Raw genomic sequence first — 14703 nt, 5'->3', positions numbered from 1 at the left:
ATGGATGGATGGATGGATGGATGGATGGATGGATGGATGGATGGATGGATGGATGGATGATGGATGGATTGATTTCAAGTTCCCCCCAGGTGGATCTTCAGACCCATCCACCAGGTACCATAAAGCTGTACCCTGTATCACATTCCCAGCTGATTATTCTCCCATCTTTTCTCCTATCCAGGTCCTGTCCATCTGCCCCAAGGACATGAGAGCAGACATCTGCGTGCACCTGAACCGGAAGGTTTTCAACGAGCACCCTGCGTTCCGTCTGGCCAGCGATGGCTGCCTGCGAGCCCTGGCYGTGGAGTTCCAGACCATCCATTGTGCCCCGGGGGACCTCATCTACCACGCTGGGGAAAGCGTTGATGCTCTGTGCTTTGTGGTCTCRGGCTCCTTGGAAGTCATCCAGGACGACGAGGTGGTGGCTATTTTAGGTACTGTGACCTTTGCTGATTTTAGGTGCTCTGAAACGCTCATGGTTTGTGTGAATTTTCCTTTTGCTGAGGTTTGAATATTAACCAGTCTTGCCTGACTTCAGCAGGGAATAGGGGAGGCTAGCAGTTGTCATAAGATGGAGATACTGTCTCCCCAGAGATCCTGCTTCATCTTTTGTGCCATTGGCAGTGCTCTTTCTGCCCAGTATGGCTCACTGGTCACAGCCACAGTGTCTCTGAGCGGGACAGAATGGCATCTGTGTGCTTGATGTCTTTTAAACAGCCTGCTGGAGGAAATGCACATTGTTCTGTGTTGCTCCCTCAGGAGGATTTCCACATTAACCTTYGCACTGGGATTTTCATTTGTCTGTGTTCTAGCCCAGAATAACACCTGCAAATAGTCTCTGCAAGGAAGCAACGTTTTTGATTGTAGTGAGYTGGCTTGACAGAAAATAAGGAGTCTGATCTGACTTTGCAAAGGGATGGGGTTACAGCACRTATCAGACCACAGCCAGGACAAGTCTGAGCAATGGGGGAGTGTGAGGTTAATCCCCCTGTCACCCCAYTGTGCTGCCTGGTTTGCCAGCAGCRGGTGGGAGAGAGCCCAGGGTAATTTGGATAGGATTGGGAAGGGGGTGACAGATGGTGGGACTGAGTGGTCAGCACCAGAGTGAAGGCACAAATCCTCTTCAGAGGCAGAACTATGTGGAGGAAGAACCAGGGGCTCTGCATAAAAACTATCCAGAGCCTGTCTTGCCTGTTTAAAATAGATCTATTTATCGTAGAACTCATCTCCTGGTGAATTATTGTAGAACTTATCTCCTGACTTTCCCTTAAGCTGGAGCTGTCACTCTCCGAGGGCAAATCCTGTGGGTTCCTGATGCTAGGGGACCTCTCACACCCCACTGAAGCTCTGTGCCACTTCTTCCTTACGAGGGTGGCTCCAGAAGCCTCCTGAGATATTTCCCTAAAAGCCTCTGTGTGTGTGTGTGCCTGGGACTGGGGTGGGATCGGGCAGTGTGTGGATGGGGCTGTATTGGATTCTCCCCGCTGGAGGATGAGCTCAGGAAAATGCATATCCATGCTTTTTGGAAATCCCTGCTGTGCCTTTCTGTTTTCTATTATACACTAAGGTTTTGAAAMAGAGAGATTTAATGTAAGAATGAATCTGTTTCCATATTCAGATGTGAAGTCATTATGATGAAAGTTCCTAAATCAAAAATTTCCATAGGAAATTATTCCTTGTATTCCAGCTCACTGGACCATTTCACTTTTATAATTAATCTCAGTGATGATATCTTATATTTGCTTACATTATTATTTAGAAAACAAAAGGCTTAAGAGGAAGTAGCAGTATTTAAACAAATAAACAGTTTTTACAATGAAAATAATAAATATGTAATTTACTGAACTAAGAGCTATCACTAAATGGATTACACGTAAAATTTGATTGCATTTATTGATGAATATTGTGTGTTTGGAATGACATGACAGTAAGATCTTTTTGTTTCTATCTGGTAGATGTCATAAATCCAGTATTTATGTTAATCCTCATTTGACCAGAGAGATTTTTAACCATATCTGGTTAAAGTGAATTACCTTTAATTACCAAACATGCCTTTGATTCTCGCATGACTCAGAGATGTGTTCATCATGTACTACAGGGATTGGCGGAATGTGTAAATGTAACTTAAAGCAAGATAAACTGCTTCCTCTGGTCCTAGAACACACTGAAGAGTTTTKTCATGCTCGGACAGATTATTTAGCAGAATAGTGAACTGAGTAATTATGGGTTGTTGTGTCCTAAAAATTCACCWGTGGAAGAAAATCTCTCCCAGTTGTAGTTGCAAAGACATTTATAGTGGCAACTGTGGCACCTGAAACAGCAACTGCAGATCAGACAGTGAAAAACATAATTTTTATTGATCTGTTCTGCCTTGAGGAGTTCAAGCATAAGAAATGTGAATCTGCCTAAGGGAGAGACCAGGTTTTAAAAAACTGACTGATGGGAAAACCTCAGTRCCTGCTTGGAGTGCTCCAAGCATCTGCTGCTCCACTGGTTTTCCCAGGGAAAGTCAACTTGCAGAATTGTGCTGCCAGTCTGTCCATCTCCTCCATCCCCACCTAGAGGAAATGTGATAAATATCCTTTGGAAACTTGTCCTCATTAATTTCCTCCATGAGAGCAGGAATGAAAAGGACACGCTGTCTGCAGCCTCTGCTCCTTGCAGAGGAAATAATGGTGTAGAGTGGTTTAGTGCAGTGGTGTGCTTGCCTTGCTGAGAGAGAGAGAAAGAGAGAGAGAGAGAGAGAGAGAGAGAGAGAGGGTCTTTTTTTTTGAAACCATGCTCACCTGCAGATGGATGGCTTGATGTATTTTTAAATGTGGAATATCCTTGAAAAGTGAGTCAGGCAGGGACATCAAAACAGGTTAAGGACCATCATCTCCTGTCTCTTAGATTCATGCTTCCGTCCCAAGTGCAGGGCTCTCTCCTCCGTCAGGTCCTGGCATGAATCTTGCTGCTTTTTCCCTTTGTCCACCTTCCCTTTTCGTGTTCCCATCCCTTGCAGCCACATTGAGCTGGCACATCCAGCCTCCCTGGCTGCAGAAAYGGTGTCCTCAGGACACTCAGCATCTCCTCAAGCTGCTTTTCTTTTTTCCAGCTTCATGGAACAACCATCCTTTTGCTCAGCAGCAGTTTTTTTTTTGCCTCAGCAGCCCCACCTTTKGTATTTCCTGTGCTTGAAATCAGGTGGAACCTGGTGATCGACAGGGCAGCTTGCAGCACTGTGACATTTTGCTCCCCCCTGGTTTGATTTTGCTCTCATTTGTAGATAATTAAATTCCCGGCCACCGCAGTAATCAGCATTACAGAAACACCAACAGTAAGAGAATGACTCCAGTTACAGACCTGCAGTTTTTAGGASTCATTAATGGAGATATGCAGATGCCCCATCATGTTCCCCTCATTAGTTGCCTCCTCTTCTTGAGGTGTCCCACATTTTGCAGGTGTTGGCTGTAGCAGGGAGCACACCACGTGCACAGCTGCACTGGGGAAAAGGAGACACGGTCATTTTGACATAACTCATCTGCAGTTGCCAGGAGAATGGAGAAGGGCAAAAACAGCCTTGTCTCTAATTATCCAAACTTCCCCAGCAARCGAGGTGACCCTGAGAAGGCGCCTCAGTAATTTTCCACCGTCTCAAGCAGGAGTAAACAATTTAACTGTCACTACTCTGCACAGAGAGGTGTTATCAGCAAAGGCTCTCAGGAAGGACCAGGGATTTGGAGGCCCCAGGCTAATGAAAAGAAGCATCAGGTACCAGAGGGCATCCCATAATTCACCCTGCTGCAATTAACCTGGATTTGCTCATGATGAGGAGTCCCACATTAGCAATGCCGACCAAGCGGCCCTGGAAGTTGCTTTCCAGCTCCTACTGTTTTGCACAGCTGGCTGTGGAAGTTGTGCAGTAACTTAAACTGGRCATATTGATTAACAAGGTTTAAAGAAGTCATTTTTTTTTCAGCAGAAAAATAATGGCCCACTGCGTTCCGATGTTGATTGTAGGAATTGATCAAAAATACTGCTCRAGCTGCATAGCGATAAAAATATATTGAGCAGTGAAATCCTGTTGGGGGTTGCTGCTGAGTGAACTCAGTTTTGATAGTCAAGCTGGAATGAATATAGATTTAATAGTTCATGTTTCAGCCACACTTCGGGTCCTGATCCCATAGTTTTCAGTTATTTGGCTTCATGTGTTGCATGCTAATTCTCAGCATGTTCTGCATAGAATTCCAGAACAACCCATTGTTTATTGTTATTAGACAAACCAGGCCTTATTAAAAGTCTGCTTCATTAATTATTTCCAAAGGTTTTATCTGGGAAGGGGATGTGATGCGGTGTCAGAGGAGTAGAGGAAAGTAAGTGTCTTCTTGAGTTTGGTACGACAGCTGCAAATAGGGATGAGCCTTTTTCTGCTCTGAATGCTACCTGTGTTTGGAGGTCAAAAGACTGAGTCTCCCACCAAATCACCCAGAGAAGAGCTCCCACAAAATCACCCTTTAGAGGAAGAGCAAGTGGCAGTTCCCATCTGGGTGAGCAGGAGGCCCGGGAGCTCCACATCTCTCATCCATGGRCATTAACAATGTGATTTTTGGGATCCATGCATCAATACTTTGAATTTCCACGCCCAGGCAGCCAGGCACGTGCTTTGTGCAGGACAAGACTGACCATATGTGATGCACTTTGTGACATGAAAAGCTCTTAGTACAGTTCCATCTCATAGTATTGATGGCTAATTCCGTGATTTTAATTAGTTTAGTTGCAGCTTGGGTTTCTTCWCAAGTGGAATGGAGGTGGCAGAATTGGCCCCTGTGTCAAATCAGCTCTTGTTAATTTAAACTGAACTTTTGTGTTGTTTTTCATGTGAAGTCAACCACGGCAGGCTAATTGTGAACATTTCCCCAGGTTAGTAACATGCACCTGGTTGCARTTTACAGAACAGGCTGTGTCCTATTTCATCTATAGGAAAAGTCCCTCGTGTTACAATGAGTTAAGGKTCTAAATTAACTAAGAGGAACATGAATCATAGAGTAAAGGGTTGGKTTTTTTCAGCTAGCAGAACTGAAATAATTAATGTGATTTAGGCTGGGTTTTAAGCGCTGAATGTCAAAGTATTTTGTAAAATATTTGAAAAGTTACTGGTCTGAGAATGAGTGTGACRTGCTGCTCTGCACTGTGCAGTTCTTAAGTGCCTTGGAATCAGTCAGATCTTGCAGCTTTGGGTTAACATCTGGATTGAAATCCTGTAAGATTTAGTCCTCCTGATACTTGTTCAAWTGTGTCATTAGTTCTTACTGACAAACCCTGAATTTTTCATRTTATTTTGTAAATYTAATATATTTTTTGTGTATCTCTCTGCATGGTGATTAATTATGATAAGAAACATCGATCTTAATTTAGTGCTAGCTAGTGTGTTACAGATTTGATCTGCAGCCTCCAGAGTAGGAAGGATTCCTTTCACTGAATTGATATGTTTTTGAATTAGACCTGCAATGCTTCACTGCCAAAACTTGAAAGTCTTGCCAGCACAAGAAAAGGAAAATTATTTAAAAATCGTGTGATACAGTTCTTTTTAAGKCAGACAAACAGTTTGAGGCAATCTGATTTGCCTTAGGAGTTTTCAAGGTGGTAGGAATGGTCATGCTTCCAGGTTTATTTCCTCAGTCAGGAAGGATAGAAACCTATCTCTGTATAAAATCAAAATGGAAATAACCTGTCTCCAGGTGATTTGGCTTCTAGAAAGGTATGAGGCACTATGATACTTGCACTAAAAATGAGAGAGATAAGGAGGGAAATCTTTGTGGACCTCAGGCCCTGCTTGCAGCAATCTGGAATGCTGGAAGGAAGGTYGGTTCCTTTGTGTTTCCAGGTGCAGATGGGGAAGGTTGCACTCTGTTAAATAATGCAAAGTACCTTTGCCAGCATGGACTTGGATTTTGGCACAGTCTCTTGTCATTGCTGCTTTACTGRCTGTTTTGACAATKCTTCAGRGCTGGAAATGCTGTTTTCTCCCATCGTTCTGCTCTTTTACATGTTCATGTGCAATTCTATAGTGGTGAATCTCTACCCTGCTCAGTGATCAGCTCTGATTTTCAAGGAAGTTCTGGCCCTTCTGGATGTCCCAGGAAAATACTTTAGTTGAGAATAAAACATTCACAGGGATGAGAAGACYTCTCTCACAGTTTAGCATCATCTCTGCACATCTTGGGCCRTGCTYGCAGCRATGTCCCAGRTGGGAAATGCACCTGATGGATTTGYRCCACTGCATCACCCMCACCTTCTCCAGATACACCCTCTTTGGGCAGAAACAACTGTTTCAGAAATCCAGAAATCCAGCCAGCCCTGCAGCCTGCAGCAARAGATTTCCCTGCAGATACATGGGCACAGATGTATTTGCATGAATTTAGACACCAATATATGCAATTATGGCTGCAGGAACGTGGTGTTTGGTCACTGAGTTCCACTTGTGCCCGTGCTGTCATCCCTTTATGGTTACTGGCACTTGATTGGATGGRTATTTTCTCTCCATGATACAGTTTTAGTGATTCTGAAAGATCAGCCTTTGCTTTTCATGAGCAACATAGGATTCGAGCGCATCATGAGGGAAAGCCAGCATCATTTATCATGTCTGGCTTTTGCTGGTGTGACTGATGAGGCTTTGGAGATATTTTAAAATGGTTAAAGGGTCTATTAGCTAAGACTGTGCAGAAAAACACCTCCTTAAGAAGTTTTGGTGCCCTTTATGTGTTTGTACCCAGTGCTATTTCCCACCAAGTATTTATCCTTTAACTGCCTGCCTAAACTTTATTCCAAAGGATCCATCAAGCTTTAATGTCTGCTAGGATATTTATTAGCTCAGTTTCTGTCCCCATCTGAAGAAGGATAATTTTTTTCTTTACATAAATACACATGTGGGCTCTGAGATGCTGTTTAAAAGGAAAGTTTCCGAGTTCAAGTTCTTTCTCATTCCATCTGCAAGCTCCTGGGGGGGGGGGTTCCATAAAGCCCTCAAGAATTTTTTCTGCCTGAAAGGTCCAGGCATGAACTGCTGTCTGACAAATTGGCAGGTCATTCCATGGTGYAAGGCTGCAGACAACATCTGTCCCCCCAAATCTGTCTGGGAGGGTTATCAGAATACAGAAGAGAGAATAGTGCATAGAAATATCCCAACCTATCAAACAGCTGCATGCCATACAGTTGCCCCTAACTATATTTATGTGAATATGTGTGAATATATGTGTATATTTTATGTACAGGCATGCGTACACACACAGTACACTGTATTTGGAATGATGGCAGTGTAGCTATTTCAGCAGAAATTATGCCTGCCACCAGCATCCTTCACATGTCCTTTTGTTCTCCATGCTCATTTCAGTTGCGAAATCTGAATTTTTGTGATTTTAGTGGTCTTTTCCAACCCAGTGATTCCATAATTCCATAGATGTGGAATTTAGATGTTTTAGTGTGGGTTTGGCACTGATGGGTTAATGCATGGACTTGATAACATTAGAAGTCTTTTCCAAACCAAAGATTTTATGAATCTGTGATGTGTAAAATGTATGCAAGTAGTTCCCACTCCAATTTACAGCATTCCTTTTTTCAGTAATGCTTCAGGCGCTGTGAGAGCAGGAGCAGGAGGATTTTCTAGATSTTCACCTCCATTCAGGAGGAGCATTAGTGCTACTCAGGACTCAGGACAGAGCAGATTTGGGAGGTAACATCCCAAGCTGTCAGTAAATCATTAGAGAGAAGCTTTGGAAGTTATGCAGGCTGCATCAGCACCTCTGCATTCCCAGCCCAGCCCCAGCAGCGCTTTCCCTGGAGCTCTGAACATCCCCTGCAAGTGAAAATTACTTGTATTTTCTGAGCAGCTGATGTAGCAGACCTACCTAGTTAAATTTTCTGTTTTGCAACTCTGAAAATTTCATTTTTATTTAGTTGCAATATGTTAAATCAACCTCAGAATCACAGAATGGGTTGGGACACCTTCCACCAGACCAGGTTTCTCAAAACCCCATCCAGCCTGGCCCTGAACATTCCAGGGATGGGRYATCCACAGCTTTTCTGAGCATCCTATTCAGTGCCTCACCACCCACTGAATAAAGAATTTTTTCCTAACATMTGATCTTGTCCTGAGTGAATAATTACCTCTCTCTGCACAGTGAACTACAGTTAATAGGGATAAAGTATAGTACATTCATCTCTGTATTTATGAAAAAAGACASGTTGTTTTGGAGAATCTGGTAGGTTTTGTTTTCATTCTGTGCATTCCTTAGCACATTTAGAAACAGCAAATAAGCTCAGAAGTGCRTGTGGGAAATGTCAAATTTGAGAACTCTTAAAGGCTTCCAAGATTCTATACTTTCTGAAGAGTATAAATCACAATTTAAGAGGAGTTTGGAGTTTTATCCTTCAGACCAGTGAGTGATGGTTCATGAAAGATCAGTTCATTGTGCCCCAGTCTTTGAGGGAGCCTGTGCAGTTCCCTGCCACACTGAAGACAGGGAGAAGATCTCCTCAGGTTTATGAATTTTGGCTTAATTTATCCATGGTTTTTGTACAGATTCTGTAACACACYGTTATTCAGAGTTTCGGGGTGAGCATCTACTGCTTTCAACCCCTTGATTAAATTTGCAAAGAGAACAAGTGSTTTGCTGACATTTTGGCGGTGAAACCACTGTCTTTTAACTGCACTGAAAGCAGGACTCAGCTCTGCCCTGTGTCCACCTCAGAGAGCAAATCCATTAAGCAATTTTGTGCCTTTCAGAAATGGTCTGTTTTCTATAAATTATGTAACTGTTCTGAGTGAGTCTGTAAACTGGGTTTTGAACTCTAAGTAGAGACAAGGACAATTAACTGCAAAAGGTAATTTCAAAACRGCACATTGCATAAATTATATTGTTACTAGAAAATGCTCTGTATTAAGGGAAACATTTTAAAGCACCTTGTTTTATGAATTATACCAGCTGTGTTATGTTGTGTAGTTAATTTTAATTACATAAAARTATGTAGAATTAAAAGCAGTTCAACGAGATGCAGTTATAGTCTTTCTAAGGGATGATTCTGTTATGGAGATATTTGTTAGGAAATAAAAACAGAGAAGGGAAGATAAGGACTTGCACATTTTATTTTATTTCACTCTGCCTGAGAAATGTTAGATTTTTTTTACTGGATACAATTCCTAAAGCAGAAATGGAAACAGAGAAATAGAGAAATAGACCTTCTGACCCCCAAAAGTAATGAGGYTGGATAAATTACTCTGCTGGACTGTGTTCCCAAAATAGAGTTGAAATGGAAATGTTGAAAGTTCTTAAAAGAGGAAATATGAAAATGTATTACCTTTTTTATGCCAAAACTATAACATCCCTAACCTTCACCGAGGGGCTGCTTAGGTACCTGAAATCAATATCCACTGACTGATTTTAGTTCCSTTTTAATAACTGCTAAAATAAAGAGCTGGGGTATCTCTGAGGGTCTGAAACAAAAGATACCCTTTGTACCACGATTTCTGCTTCAGGATTTGAGGTGTGAGCCGCAAACCAAACCCCGTGGCCCTTGCCCAGCCCATGGCCAGGCAGCAAGAGGCAGATTTTCAATGTTTCAATGTGCTTTTAGTCACTGCCCCTGCTCAGAACAAGAGGGTCCAAACCTGAAAGTGCATCTCCAGTGTGCTTGGGTCAGAAGTGTGGTTTGGAGTCTGGGGTTCTCATCCTCTTGTCCTGCTTTGGTGTGTGGATGTGGGGAGGTGTGGTTTCCTTGCAGAGGAAATGAAATTGAGAAAATGGAATAGGAAAAGGAACATGTCAGAGTACTTCCAGCCCCTGGAGCTTTTCTGCCCATGGGACTGGGCTGCAGCTAGTCCCAAGTCCTCAGTCAGATGTTCTACACTGCCTGCCAGTGCAGAAGTAGCCTTCAGGTGTAATTTTCCCCTCTGGATGAAGGCATTTATACGTAAATATTTTATATTTAGGTGTCTAAGGTGTCAAGCCCTCTCTTACTCAGCAAACATTGAAATACAGACTTAAGGCTAAGCCTCTRCTTAAATGGATGAATTTGGGTTTAGATCTGGATGTACTTCTGGATGTGTTTAAGATTTAGAGGTGGTTATTTAAAGATCAAAAGTCTCAGTGAGGTTTTGGGTGKGTTGCCACTGACACCAAATTAAAAATGTTAAAGAATCCTTTAAAATGCTGTCCTTGGACCTTGGAAGAGCCATGTAGAGCCATGAGGGTGAAGGAACCCAGATGTCAGAGGGTTTCTGCAAGAGCAGGACTCCTAAATCACTTGGGAGCAGACACCTGAAATATTCAATCACCTGAACATTAGCTAAGTGCTCATTATATTCTTTAGCCTTTGAAAAATCCATTACTCGTATCTTCAGCTTCAGGGAGACCTTTACAATCTGGCTCTCATGCTTGGTGACACTTCACAGAGCAATCTATAAATACCTTAAAAACCTGGGGCTACTGCTAAGGATGCTCAAGTACCTCAGCTACTTTTAAAACTTTCACCYTCGTTAATTTTTGCAGCTGGGAGCTTATTATTTTGGGGTAATTGGAAGCATAGGACAGGTCATGAAAATACCTTTTAACAAACCCATCCTGCTGTTTTCCAGGTAAAGGTGACGTGTTTGGTGACATCTTCTGGAAGGAGACCAGCCTGGCCCACGCGTGYGCCAACGTCCGGGCGCTGACCTACTGCGATTTGCATATAATTAAACGGGARGCTTTGCTCAAAGTGCTGGATTTCTACACAGCGTTCGCCAACTCCTTCTCCAGGAACCTGACACTCACCTGCAACCTGAGGAAGAGGGTAAGACAGCAGCATTCCCTTTTCTAGCACCAGGAAAACGCACTCCCCTGCAGGGGTTTGTGGTGTTTAACAATGCTGYGTTGGCTCCTGGTGTTTTCAGGACTGAGCTGCCTTCCCATAAACGCTGTGGCTGTTTGTAATGATGGCTCAGTAAAAGTTACCTGTAGATTTGCAGCTCTGGAGAGCAGCCCTAGCAGGATGACCTATGAATTGTGTTTATTTTCCTTTTCTTCGTGGTTGCTGGTTTTTGTTTGGTTGGTTTTTTTAGCCCCCGTTGCATAAATTTATGAAGTTATATTTTATAGAATCCAGATTCTGGATTCCTCAAATTCCTCTAGATTCCACTCTAAGATACAGTGCAGAGGACAGGTCTKATGGATCTCCATGGCACAGACCAACTAAGAGAAATTTATTGATGTTAAATAAATAAAACACACTCATCAAAGGTACTGTATTAATACCTGCTTCTCTCAGCTGCATAGTCTAGAATTTTAATATGGCAAGGTTAATAAAGCTTGGGAGTGATTTTACATTCACAGCTCACTTCTTAAACCCTCCTGCTCATTTTATAATCAATCAGCAATGCTCACTATCCATTAGTTCTTTCAAAGAACACTCCATCTTAAAATTAATTAGCTATAAAGACGTATCTTGAAAACAGGTTAAGGGATCCTTTAATTCGCATTGCGGCTGCAAAATTTCATCTTTATGGATTTTTTTTTTACGATGGATGAGGGTTATATAAATTTCATTTGCATAGAGAAATCTCATAACAATGATTTATAGATTACTGAGCATTAACTGTGATCCTCTGGCTGCTGAAACACGTTTTCCTGCAGCTGCACCTTGGGCATCTCACCTGATAATGTACCAAGGCTACCTCAGATCTCACAAGACAATTTTGGCCTCTGCAGTAGCAGGGGTTCAACATAACTTTGAATTTTACTTTTGTAAGTCTAGTTTCTCTCCAGCCACTGGAGCATCATATGCTGCTTTCTGAGGAGGTTTCATTTTTTTCAGTGAATCCCTCATGTTAATACCCCAAGTATGGCACAAAATTCCCCTGGCAAGAAGCAGATGCAATGGGATTCCAGTGCCCCTCTGTCTGTCTGTGCTGGAGCCTGAAGGAGCTGAGTTATAATCAGGTTTGGTTCCAGTTTGTCAGCTTACCTCTGCCTGGGAGGTTTTTAGCTCCTCTTCAGACCTGAAGGAGGGCTTTGGGGCTTGAAAGGCTGGTTTGGGGCTTCTGGCTTATCACTTCTCTGTTGATAAGAAATGCTCCAAGCCTTGAGTTCAGCATCCTCAGCTCACCAGCTACAGCCCTGYGATGACAGCTCTGCTCAGGCATCGCTGATGGTGATTTCATGGGACAAGATAATGCCACATACATTGTACCAAAATGTATTCTTTCCTTCTTAAAACCGTGAACCTGTCACTACAGCTGGCTCCCTGGGAAAAACACTGATGTTTCTGTTCCTGACAGGGCAGTGTGCTGGAGTTCAGCACTCTAGGCTGGGGATGCATATGGGGAGTGGCCTCCTGGCTGAGTTGTTGTTGATTTTCTTCTCTCTCACACCCTTTTTTTTAAAGGAAGATTGGTTTCCCTGCAGGGCCCTGGCATAGGGAATCACTCAGGTGGAAAAATTCATGGAACTCAAGTTCCCAGTAGAGCCCTTTAGCTCAGTGTCAGGTACACAGACTTTGACATGGGGGCAGTGACTCCAAGTGAGAAGGGAATAACATTCCTAAAGAAATGTTAGATTTTGCAGAAGGAAAGGAAATGCTGGTTGGGGGAAAGTGTGGGCAGCACRAGAGAGTGGATGAAGAGCCAAGGGAAGGTCATGTTAGTGTAGGACATGCAGAGTGGAGTTCATTTCATTAAAAGCTGGGTGATGATGTCCAAAGTAGCGACCTTGATAGCCTGTGAGGAGTGGTTCCTATCGCAGAAAATCATCTGGCCCCCTTCAGCACCTGGTCTGGGATAGGCAAACCATCCCCTTCTGATTTTCACAGAGTCCATGATCACTAATTTATAAATACCTCAGGTTCATCAGATGAGCTGCACTGATCCCCTGCAGTTTGAGTCAATAACTATTTTGGAAGCAGCCTGGCGTTGCACTCAGATGTGCTGAGCTAGAGCCTGCTCTGCAGAAATTCTGTGTTTTGTTCCTGGGCGCAAAACAGATCATGCTACATTCAACACCGGGGACACAACCTAAGTCCTGTTACATAAAGTTATTCAGGGGATTGTTTCAGCCCTCCTGTCTGCTGGAAAGAGACGTGATTCCCTGTTGGGGAAGCGTTGGGTGGTGAGTTCATCCCCGAGGAAAATCGGTGCCATCCAGGGCAGSTCCATCAGGTGAGCAGAGATTGTTCAGGCAGTGACAGCTGCACTGTGCTGTAGCAGCTTGTGCTGGCATCATGAAGTCTAAATGGAAGGAAAATCATTGTCTCCTTTAATTGATTTCAATAGAAATATATACTTAGCGCTTTTTCTACACAGTCATCACTCACAAGGTTTGACATTTCATTATAAATACGCTCCTTGGGGTTTTGTGCACAAGGGGATGCCTGCTCTCACTGTCAGAAATGTGCAGGCAGAAGTGTTCTTGCACCAGGTCTGCTCTTTGAAACACACATCCATGGATTTGGATGCACACACAATGTGTTTGTGCTGCCCTGTGCCTCGGCCATCACTTTGTTGTGGTCCACAGACTGCAAAACATTTAGCTTTTCAAAAGGCTAATAAATTAATAATAGTACCGAGCACAAAAGGTTATTTCCATGTGACAGGGAAGCGAAAGTCTTGTTGAAGTGGGAAAATAATGTTTTCTCACTCCAAAATAGCATTTAGAGCCTGGCRTGTTGAATGACCTCCTTAAGGCATCTGCTCAGCAAAAGTATTGCAGATACCATGTTTCGTGCTCTGAAATCTTTACAGCATGTCTGACATCACTAATGCACACACTCCAAGGCAGAACCAGGACTTTGAACTATTTTTTTTTTTTCAATTCAAACAAGGAAAATAATTATTCTGGAAAGATATTCYTTAAAATCACAGTGAGATTACATAGCTGCCTCTGAGGATTGAGTAATAAAGCAGGGTTTGGGATGAGTCTTCAAAGAGTTAATTACTGCCTTCTGATGCTGGAAGTGAATATTAATAATATCTAATTCATTAAATGCYTCTCAAGATTTCACACAGCTGGAGGGGGGTCTCTGAAAGCTTGAGCCATGGAGCTTGGCCTGAGTAGGGGAATCATGACTGATTTTTAGGAGGMTTTGTGGCATCCCAGCCTTACAGGGCAGTGAGCAGRCAAGRKGCAAATATTRGGTCAAAAGGAACAACRAAAGTCAGRGGGTCTGCAAAGGGTTGGGAAATTTCATTAGTAAATGACATAATAGGCATGGAAATCTTTGTACATTAGTCCCTGATCTCCTCTTGTAAGCACACAGCAGTGGGTTTGGGGTGAAAGAGTGGGATGAAAGGGAAGAGAAAAAGGAGAGAAGAAAGGGAAGAAGGAGAGAAGAGAAAGGGAGAAGAAGGAAGGATGGAAGGACAGAAGGAAGGACAGAAGGAAGAAAGGAAGGCAAGCAAGAGAGATCAGAAGTCTTGGCGGCAGCATCGTTCCAGATGGGGTGTCCAGGGCTGTGGGCTGCACACATGGCCAGGCTTTGAGGGGGTACCTGTTTATAGATAGGTTTTACCCACCCTGCAGATAAATTTCTAGTTTTCTATGCAAGTTAGTAATCATGTACAATCAGTTCTTCCAGACCTTCCTGGAACTGGGTTGGAGGGCTTTGACGGTGTTGGGTGGTCTTCATCCCCTGCTRTGGTCCATGCCCACTTTTTGACCTCATTCCTGCATTCCTCCTGTGCCGTGTTGTGCTTCT

The 14703-nt window shown here is 43.1% G+C and overlaps 1 protein-coding gene across 1 annotated transcript in view; it reads left to right on the top strand.

Annotated features, from left to right (window-relative positions):
* The window catches only part of KCNH5 (potassium voltage-gated channel subfamily H member 5), a 147267-nt gene that overhangs the window by 108638 nt on the left and 23926 nt on the right, over nucleotides 1-14703 (top strand). The window contains exons 9-10 of the mRNA XM_057378768.1: nucleotides 182-434; nucleotides 10613-10809. Coding sequence (XP_057234751.1) covers nucleotides 182-434; nucleotides 10613-10809 — 450 coding nt within the window. The remainder of the gene's footprint in view (nucleotides 1-181; nucleotides 435-10612; nucleotides 10810-14703) is intronic.

This window comes from Malurus melanocephalus, unplaced genomic scaffold (assembly GCF_030028575.1).
Source record: "Malurus melanocephalus ecotype Western Australia unplaced genomic scaffold, MMel_1.1 scaffold_373, whole genome shotgun sequence".
Lineage (NCBI taxonomy): Eukaryota > Metazoa > Chordata > Aves > Passeriformes > Maluridae > Malurus > Malurus melanocephalus.
This window is presented reverse-complemented; position numbering and strand designations above follow the sequence as displayed.